This window comes from Myotis brandtii, unplaced genomic scaffold (assembly GCF_000412655.1).
Source record: "Myotis brandtii unplaced genomic scaffold, ASM41265v1 scaffold326, whole genome shotgun sequence".
Classification (NCBI taxonomy): Eukaryota; Metazoa; Chordata; class Mammalia; order Chiroptera; family Vespertilionidae; genus Myotis; species Myotis brandtii.
Window position 1 is genome coordinate 393,450 of NW_005362534.1, and position 10,130 is coordinate 403,579.

Here is a 10,130-nt window from a genome sequence, read left to right on the forward strand (position 1 = left end):
GGTATTAGACTTGAATATTTCTGACAATGTAGTAGAATATAAAAGAATATTTACAGAAGAATAGAATATAAATTTGAATATAATATAGAAATATAGAATCTGGAATACATGTAAAGCATTGAGTCATTGGATTTCTTATACTTTGACACCTTCCCTACCCTATTCCTGCATCTCAGAGTGCCCAGGTAATCTTGACTCAATGGTGGAAAAGACAGACCTTTGAGTATCTTTAATAGTGTTAAGATGAAAATTAGGAGGCCACAATGCACCTAGCCTTCTGCTCTATGGGTGGGGCCCCTGGGCAGTAAGAACCAGTGTGCATCTGGGAGCTCCATTTTGGCAGCTATGAATGACATTCCTGTCCTCCTGTGCTTTCTAGGCTCTTCTTCCTCCCAAAATCGGAGTGTGCAGAAAGCCTTGAATCATAGAGGCCAGAGACTCCAACATCATTACCAAAGTTCTAATAAGGATCTGAGGCACTGATGGGCAACTGACTTCTGGAAGCTTGTAGTCCTGCTGCCCTGAAACATGACTTTCATGGAAAAGCTAATTAACACCAATGAATCAAGCATTTAACACCAAGGTTGTGTGTTTTCTTTCTTAGAAATATCTGTGTTGTTATAAAAAAACAAAAGAAAACAAACAAAAACAGCGGGGAAAGAATAGGTAAGCTAAAGAATTTCTGATTTCAGAACTTCCAGTTCATGACTGTGTAGGGGAGATAGCTTTAGGGACCGGTTGTCTTCACATTCCTCAAACACAAGGCCCTCCTCAGCTTCACAGTTGATTAGGTCAATGAATCCAACCTGCATAAATAATCTCTTTTCAATTTCTTCTTAGAAAGAACTTCCTCGGAATGGAATTCCAGTAGCCTCCTGTCTCTAGTGAAGAGAACATTTGTTTTCACAAATGGTAAACTCCTCCAGGATGGAGACAATGCCTTCATTTTTGTCTCCCCATCAGTATCTGGCACATAATAGGCACATGATAAAAGGGGGCGGATTATTAATGAGGGTGCATCAGTATTGACTGGGCAGATCATACCAACACATAATGGCTGCAGGAGCTCTGGTCCAGTGGGAGAAGCCCACTGAGCTAAACAGCACATACTGCTTTCCTCACTATAGGGACCCCACTGTTCCCTTGTAAGACTTAGTAAATAGGAAAACGGAGGCAGTAAAAGCCATTGTAGACTCCTTCCTTCTCTCCCCCACAATTTGCTATTTTAATGCAAATTTAATGAAATAATGAAGAGAAGCTCACAGGCACACACACAAACCTGTCTCTCCCGGAGCTATTATTAGGCGATTATGTAAAGTGGATGACGTTACAGGCGCTCTGTAACCCTGGAGAGGGGTGGCAAGGACAGTTTCATTCCAAAGAGGCTCTGAGCCTGGAAAGGACTGAGCATTGCAAATATTTGCGGGCCACCTCAGCCTCTGAAAGCCAGAGTGTGAGCTCTTAGAAGGCAGGAAGAAAAGGAGCTCCAATTTGCCAAGTACAGCATAAAGTGCTGTAATGCCTCATCCGAGTTATTCCTCATAACAACTTCTTGGAGCAGGGGCCCACAAACTATGGCCCTTGGGCCAAATATTGTGCACTGCATGTTTTGTAAATAAAGTTTTATTGGCACACAGCCATGCACATGCATTTACATGTTGTCTATGGATGCTTTATGAGCAACAATGGCAGAATTGAGGAGTTGAGAAGGCACGACCCACAAAGCTGTAAATACTTATTGTCTGGTCCTTTACAGACAAAGTTTGCTGGCCCCTGCCTAAGAGGAAGGTAGGCATTCACATTAGTCAGGAAAGGTCATGTTATGCTGCAGAACAAACCGTCCAGAAATTTCAGAGGGTTAATACAACAAAGATTTATTTTTCACTCAGGTGACTGAGCCATTGTGGGTGGGCAGGGGTTCTGCTCCACAGAATTTCCTGGGCACCCAGGCTGAGGGACAAGCCATTTTCTCAAGCAGGAAGATGGAGAGCTGGAGAGTTGAGAACCAGCGACCCTTAAATGCCTCACTTTGGAAGGACACTGCTCACTTGGGTGGGAAGTGCTAATATGAAGCCTCTGATTGTGGGGGGGGGGGGCTGGAATGTGGGGAAGTACATTGCTGTTTGGTCAGCAATGGCTATCTAGGCACAGTAGCATTGATACCATTGTAACTAGTTATTAATAACTGGAGGCCCAGTGCATGACATTCGTGCACTGAGGGGGGGGGGGGGTCCCTCAGCCCGGTGTGTGCCCTCTCACAATCCGGGACCCCCTGAGAGGTTTTTAGCACTGCCACAGAGGCTAGAGAGGCTCCCGACACCGCCGCTGCACTCACCAGCTGTGAGCCCGGCTTCTGGCTGAGAGGTGCTCCCCCTATGGGAGCGCACTAACCACCAAGGGACAGCTTCTGTGTTGAGCGTCTGCCCCCTGGTGGTCAATGTGTATTATAGCAACCGATCATTCTGCTGTTTGGTCAATTTGCATATTAGCCTTTTGTTATATAGGATTAGAGGCCTGGTGCACGAAAATTCATGCACTGGGGGGGGGGGGGGCCCCCTCCCCGGCCGCCGATCAGGTGAAGGCGCTACCCCCATCACCACGCCGCTGCTGCTGCCTCTGGCCTCCCTCTGCAGGAGGTGACTGGGCTGATCAGGGGAAGGTGCTGCCCCCATCACCCTGCTGCTGCTGCCATTGCTAGCTGCAGGCCCTCCTCGGCCCTCGCAGCCGCCGCGGCTTTGTCTGGAAGGACATCCGGAAGATGCATGGTCTATCTGGTCTAATTAGCATATTACCCTTTTATTCTGTGGGAGGCAACCAAGCCGATCAGGTGAAGGCGCTACCCCCATCACCACGCCGCTGCTGCTGCCTCTGGCCTCCCTCTGCAGGAGGTGACTGGGCTGATCAGGGGAAGGTGCTGCCCCCATCACCCTGCTGCTGCTGCCATTGCTAGCTGCAGGCCCTCCTCGGCCCTCGCAGCCGCCGCGGCTTTGTCTGGAAGGACATCCGGAAGATGCATGGTCTATCTGGTCTAATTAGCATATTACCCTTTTATTAGTATAGATAGGAAAGGAATAAAGGGAAGGCCAGATATTATAGGCATGTCATTTGGGCAGCTACACCAGGAAGCTGCAAGTTTACACTCCCCAAGGATCCAACAAAGAGAAGATAGATGCATGCCCACTAAAGTTGGAGGGCCTAGTGAAGGTGCTTGCTGTCAATCACACCTGGGGATAGAGTTGGTCAGCCAGAATGGGTGTGGCTACTGCAAGGGCACGAAGATTTGGGATACATAATCTCCTAAACAAATAAGTTCCCCCTCTTGGCTCTCTTGGGACTCCTGTGACTCTGGGCTTGTGAGGCTCTTTTGCTCCTGCTTCCCTGCATTTGCCCACATGGCCCACAACCATGGGACCCCCCACAAAATGGAATAATGGATTGTAAGTCCATTACTGAACTGGACTCTGCTCCAACGTGGAAAGGAAATTCTGGACACTGGCTCTGATTTTTGCTCTACTGAAACCAGCTAAACTTCTTCTATGACTGGACTAAGGGAAATGGGACTTTGGAAAGGGGTATAATTCCATGGAAATAAAGTTTTCTACCATATCTCATCCTCCCGTGGGGCCCTCTAGAAATGCTCCTTCCAGAGGTACCCCAAGAATCCCACTCCCACTAGCAACAGGGGAAAATGAAACATATTTTTCTCCTATAAAAGTGTTGCCTCCGCTTGATAGAAATAGGGCAAAGTGGGAGTCCCAGAGTTAATAAATGACACAGCCAGGACTCCAACTCTAATTTTTCTGGCTCAAAAGCCTAAGCTGTTCTTAAAATTCCCTTCCACCTACCATTAATTTAATTTCAATTAATTATCCATTAATCTCTTTCAAAGGGTTCCATCTTTAAGAAGGACATCAGATCAGTTTAGTGTAGTGGTTCTCAACCTGTAGGTCGTGACCCCTTTGGTGGTCAAACGACCCTTTCACAGGGGTCACCTAAGACCATCCTGCATATCAGATATTTACATTACTATTCATAACAGTAGCAATATTACAGTTATGAAGTAGCAACGAAAATAATTTTATGGTTGGGTCACAACATGAGGAACTGTATTTAAAGGGCCAGAAGGTTGAGAACCACTGGTTTAGTGGATCAGTGGCCATGTGACATTTGAAGCTCAGAGGCCAACTAGAGAAAACCGAGAGTGTGGCATTCAGGGGTTTAATTCAGCTGGGTTGAAAGAAAGGAGAAACAGGATGTTCCCAAGGACAACCCAAGGGTCTGGTGCCCCAAGGAGAGGGGATACTCACTCACCTGGTATGCAGTCTAAGGAGTTGGTGCCCGCAGACCACAGGGTATTGGCACCTCCTTGGCAATCACACTTGCACACTTTGTGATACCAGGGGTCCTCGCCCTCATCCTGTGGGAAGCCAGAGAGGCAGAGTGTCAGGAAAGTCAGGGTCAAAGGTAACTGTGGTCAGCACTACTGGAAAAGCTTGTGTTCAAAAACCGTGCTCATCATTACTATTGTCTACAGCTGCTTTCACACTGCAACAGCACAACTGAATCATTCATCCAGCCTTAATGCACACAGTTGCCACTCATCTGTGAGTCTAGATCAGTGGTCGGCAAACTCATTAGTCAACAGAGCCAAATATCAACAGTACAACGATTGAAATTTCTTTTGAGAGCCAAATTTTTTAAACTTAAACTATATAGGTAGGTACATTGTTATTAACTTAATTAGGGTACTCCTAAGGCTTAGGAAGAGCCTCACTCAAGGGGCCAAAGAGCTGCATGTGGCTCTCGAGCCGCAGTTTGCCGACCACTGGTCTAGATAAACAAGTTTCTGCACTGTTGGTGACCCGTTAATAATCTCACAGACACACTCATGTAAGGGGCAACGTTCACCCCATTATAGTTGTCTTCAGGGGTTTGGGGTGACCCAATCCAAGGTCAGGCTCCTTACATCCCCTGGATGTCCGTTTGGAGGACCCAGTTTTAAAAGGTACTGGATTCAAAATTACACCATCTGAATTAAGACGTGGTTTATTTGCATTCTCTCAATGAAACATGGAACTTGCTCAGATAAAATGTGCTATTGCCATAACCAGAAAAAAAAATCTTTAAAAGTACATTGAAAGAATTCATACCTCTATGCATTATTTTTGGCTAGGAAAAGCCTCAAAAACAGTAAATCCCAGCCTTCTTAGTGTAACATACCTCAGTAGATGATAATCCCAGCGTGGCTGAGCAAGAGGATGAGAGGAAAAATCAAGTTAAAAAAAAAAGAAAGAGAAATTCAACAAAATGATACATTGCATGGAAAAGTGAAATGAAGTCACATATAAGTTAAAGCCCCTCTTAAACTGATTGTTTAAAGCTGTACTATTCAATGCCCTAGCCCAGTGATGGCGAACCTATGACACGCGTGTCAGAGGTGACATGCGAACTCATTTTTTTGGTTGATTTTTCTTTGTTAAATGGCATTTAAATATATAAAATAAATAACAAAAGTATAATTCTTTGTTTTACTATGGTTGCAAATATCAAAAAATTTCTATATGTGACACGGCACCAGAGTTAAGTTAGGGTTTTTCAAAATGCTGACACGCCGAGCTCAAAAGGTCCACCATCACTGCGGCCTAGCCATTGGTTCTGGTGGCTATTTGAATTGAACTTAACTAACATTGATAAAATTAAAAATTAAATTCCTCAGTCACACTGGCCCCATTTCAAGTGCTTACCGGACTGGCCACATGTCATTAGTGGCTACTGCGCTGGACAGCACAAGTACAAAGCACTTGCATCGCCGCAGAAGATTCCATTATACAGCACTTGTTTAAAGGACCAAAGCGCCACTTCTCATTTTCAACAAAACAAACACCTTCATTTCTTTTCTGATTATAAAAGCAACACATGCCTATATATATAAATCTCAAACAAAACCCGAGTGTAGACAGCAGGAAATAAAAGTCCCTCCTTAACCACTTTCCTATCTAAAAATCAGATCTGATTACCCCCAAATGCTTTCAGATTGTTTACAGAATAAAGGAATGGTCTCATCTTTTTCATCACAATTATAAAACTCCTCTTCAAGTTGTGCCTCTATTTAAATAATACATATTTACCCATTCCACAAACCCCTTTTGCGTGTCCACTGTGGGACTGGCACTGTGCCAGGTGCCTTCTAAAATGGAAGCCTCACTCTCTGCCCACAGGGGCTTGAGAACCCAGGAGAAGACCACCTACAGGATGATGCACATGGTGAATGGTCTACCAGGCTATGCACGGGCTGCAGTGTGAGTCAAAGGAGCATATCTCTTTTTAAAATATATTTTTATTGATTTCAGAGAGAAAGAGAGAGGGAGAGAACGAGAAAGAAACATCAATGATGAAAGAGAATCATTGATCAGCTGCCTTCCGCACGCCCCACACTGGGGCTTGAGCCCATCACCTGGGCATGTGCCTTGACCGGGAATTGAACTGTGAATTCCTGGTTCGTAGGTCAATGCTCAACCACTGAGCCACTCCAGCTGGGGCATATCTTTTAGCCTGGACAGATTCAGGACCACCCCTTACCTGCATCACCAAACTGCTATCTCTCCTGGGCCCTCGTCCTCTCGTTATTCATTCCTAGAGACTCTTTGGCCTACCTGCTATGGGCAGAACTGGCCCTCTCAGGTAGCAATGAAGGTTAGGGAGTACCATCTTGGCAGGAGGCCAAGCCCTGTGCTGGCAAAGACAATCACCAATGACTTCTTGCTTTCCCATTCGATGGACTCTTTCCAACACTGAGCTTATGTCTTCGTGGTACAATGTTGGGTGCTGTCAGTCCCTCCCATCGTCCTACAGCTTCTGGCACCATTCTGAATAATCCTCCTCAGTCTCTCTTGAGAGCTTTGCTTCCTCCCCGCCTCCATCAATGTTGCTAAATCCAAGATTCCAACACTTGCATTGAATGGCTTACTGGACATCTCCATGTAAATTTCTCTTCCTATGTAGAACTGGCTACAACCAAGTGTTGGCAAGGTCGTGGAGCAACCTGAACTCTCATATGGTGCCAACAGGGTATAAGTTGGTCTAACCTCTTTGAAAAAGTGCTTGGTAATTTGTACCAAGGCTGGTCATGTATGTGCCCTATGAACCAGCAATTCCACTCCCAAGTATTTACCCACCAGAAATACATATATATGTTCTCCAACAAGCAAAAACATGTACTAGATTATTCACAGCAGCAGTATGTATAATAACTCCAAACTGGACACACTTATATACCCATCAAGAGTAGAATGGATGCCTGTGGCAGATTCACACAGTGGAACACTGTACTGCAATGAAAGGGATGATCTACACACAATATGCTGCATCTCACAATGTTGAGTGTAAAGCCAGGTGCTAAAGTGAACATACCATATGAATCCATTTAGCATGCACAAAAACAGGCCAAAGTAATCCATGTCACTAGGCACAGGGTCCTGGTCACACTGGGGGTAGGGAGTGGCGTGTAGGAAGCCCAGAAAGGGTGTCTGGTAATGTTCTATTTCTTGATCTGAGTGCTAGTTACTTGGGTGTGTCTCATGGTAAAAATTCATTGAGTTGTACACTTACCTGGACTCCTTTGTATGTCTATTGTACTTAAATAAATGTATGTAGGTTATATATTTAAAAAGTTTTTTAAAAAACCAAACTCATTATCTCTTTCCTCAGATTGTTCTTTATTTCTTAGCCTACTGAATGGCTCCACCATCTACCTATTATCCCATTCAGAAGCCTGGGACTCCTCTAGTCACCTCTTTTTTCTAACCACTCACACCCAGTGTCTACTAGGGGACTTCTTTCCTCTCCACACCCAGTTACTTCCCCTTTGAGACTCTGCCCTCTCTCCCCTGGATTCTCTCCTTGCTAAAAAGATACTTTGCGTCATAACCGGTTTGGCTCAGTGGATAGAGCGGTGGCCTGCGGACTGAAAGGGCCCAGGTTCGATTCCGGTCAAGGGCATGTACCTTGGTTGTGGGCACATCCCCAGTAGGAGGTGTGCAGGAGGCAGCTGATCGATGTTTCTCTCGCATCGATGTTTCTAACTCTCTATCCCTCTCCCTTCCTCTCTGTAAAAAATCAATAAAATATATTAATAAAAATAAAAAGATACTTTGCTCCATCTATTCTTCACGCTGCTGATGGAATGGAATGTAAACCTGATTTTGTCGCTTTCCTGACAAACCCTTTGGTGGGTCCCTCTGCCATGGTCTGAGTTCCACCTCCGACACATCTTAGTAGCATGACTGCATGTCTCCATATCCTCATTCTTAAAATAGATATAAAAATTTATCTTTTGCCCTCTGTACTATCTACAATTCATCAAATGTGCCAGGCAGTTTCCTGCTTCTGTGCATTTGGCCTCAAATGCCTTCTTCTCCCAACTTGTCTGCCCTCTGAAGAGGAATTTTTCTGTCCCACATGTAGAATTCACCACTTGTTCTGGCCTTTGTGTCACACCTCTTTCTTGTCCACAGATGTATCTAAGCACCTGTACAATTATAGAAATTGATATAAATGATAGCTGGTAATGACTGGTCCCAAAGCATTCATTCATTTATTAATATTCATTGAGCATCTACTATATTCTAGGCCCAGCTTTAGATGCTGTAGATATAAGTAAATCAAATGGGAAAAACACCTGCCCTCATAGAATTTATAGTCTAATGTGGGGAGTGGGAAAATAATGAATAAGAGAATGAACTATAAAGAGCCCAAGGTGGGTGGGTGCTTGGCAGTCATGCCAGGGAGAGATGATGGTGGCATGGCCCAAAGTGGTGGCATGAAGGTAATGAGAAATGGCTGGATTGTGACTGTCTTTGGAAGGTGGTAGCAATAGGATTTTCCAACAGATGATGTGGATGCAAAAAAAAAAAAATAATGAGCGCCTGAGGCCTGAGTGACTGAGAGAACAGAGCTACCATTTACTGGGGAAGGAGAAGGCTCCAGGGAAGCAGAGATTTGGGGGCAATGGTGTGGAGATCTTTCATTTGAGAGGCCAAAGGGACACCCAAGTGTTGGGGTTGAGTGGGCAGCTGGCTAGAAAGTTCTGAAGCTCAGGGGAAAGTCCAGCTGGGCTGGTAGTACCCTACACTCCTCATAGTTAATGTGTACATGAACCCATAGCCTCAGTCCCATAGCTGCTCCCCCAAAACTGCACAGTAGATGAGCAATTGGCACCAGTTTATCTGGGAGCTGTTCATCCAGGAGGCACGCAGCTCCACCTCCATCTTCAAGAAAAGCTGGGATGGCTGAAATGCAGAAAGGCCCTGTCAGTTGGGTAAACATCAGTTGTGCCAAGACCCTCTTTTGGAGGAACCAAAGATGAGGTGAGTGATCACTGACAATGTCTCCTTAATAACCAAATCAATTTGGCCCCGAGGCCATGTCTGTTACTGAAGAGGGTCTATGCAGCTGCAACTGAGCAAACCCAGAGTTCAAATGAAGCTCAGGACCTGTCCAGTTGCCTTTGCAATATCTGGTCTAGGGGTGGGCCCTGCAGGGGCTCCACATCCTGCAGAAACAAAGCAGAAAACAAAAAGGAAAGGTCAAGGAGGTCCTGCCACTGTGTACCTGTGGAGAGAAAGACCTACGAGGAGGCCTAGTTTTGGAGCCACTTCCTGTGTTCACTCAGAGGTTGGGCAGATTTCTGGAGTTTTCCATCTTCCCAGCTCCCCTCTCTAGAAAGCAGTCTGGGGTTCTGAGGCACCAGGTCCTTATGGAAATGAGCAGAGAGAGAAGGGACAACAAGCGTTTGACAGGAAGAGCTGTCAGCAAGGGAGCAGCAACATGGCTGCTGTAGTCCCCAAAATGATTAATCACAAAAGCTGGCGAACAAAAGCAAAAGCATGTTTGACTACAATATCTTATAATAGCAGAAGCTAAGCAAAACTTTGCTCTGGTCAGGTAGCTCAGTTGGTTAGAGCATCATCCTGATATGCCAAGGTTGCGGATTTAATTCCTGGTCAGGGCACATATAAGAAACAACCAATGAATGCATAAATAAGTGGAACAACAAGTTGATGTTTTTTCTTCTCTGTCTCTAAAAAAAGTCAGGAAATAAAAATAATAATAATAATAATAATAATAATAAT

General features: G+C 45.0%; 2 protein-coding genes across 5 annotated transcripts in view; one reads left to right on the forward strand and one right to left on the reverse strand.

Annotated features, from left to right (window-relative positions):
- The window catches only part of CDKL5 (cyclin-dependent kinase-like 5), a 188,021-nt gene extending 187,446 nt beyond the window's left edge, over positions 1–575 (forward strand). Inside the window, exon 20 of the mRNA XM_005870937.2 lies at positions 380–575. Coding sequence (XP_005870999.1) covers positions 380–483 — 104 coding nt within the window. The 3' untranslated portion in view covers positions 484–575. The remainder of the gene's footprint in view (positions 1–379) is intronic.
- RS1 (retinoschisin 1) overlaps positions 1–10,130 on the reverse strand; it is a 37,256-nt gene that overhangs the window by 22,014 nt on the left and 5,112 nt on the right. For all 4 annotated transcript variants that reach the window (XM_014543445.1, XM_014543447.1, XM_014543446.1 and 1 more), the window contains exons 2-3: positions 5,221–5,246; positions 4,312–4,417 (exon numbers count right to left, since the gene is read on the reverse strand). In XM_014543445.1, the coding sequence (XP_014398931.1) occupies positions 4,312–4,417; positions 5,221–5,246 (132 nt within the window). The remainder of the gene's footprint in view (positions 1–4,311; positions 4,418–5,220; positions 5,247–10,130) is intronic.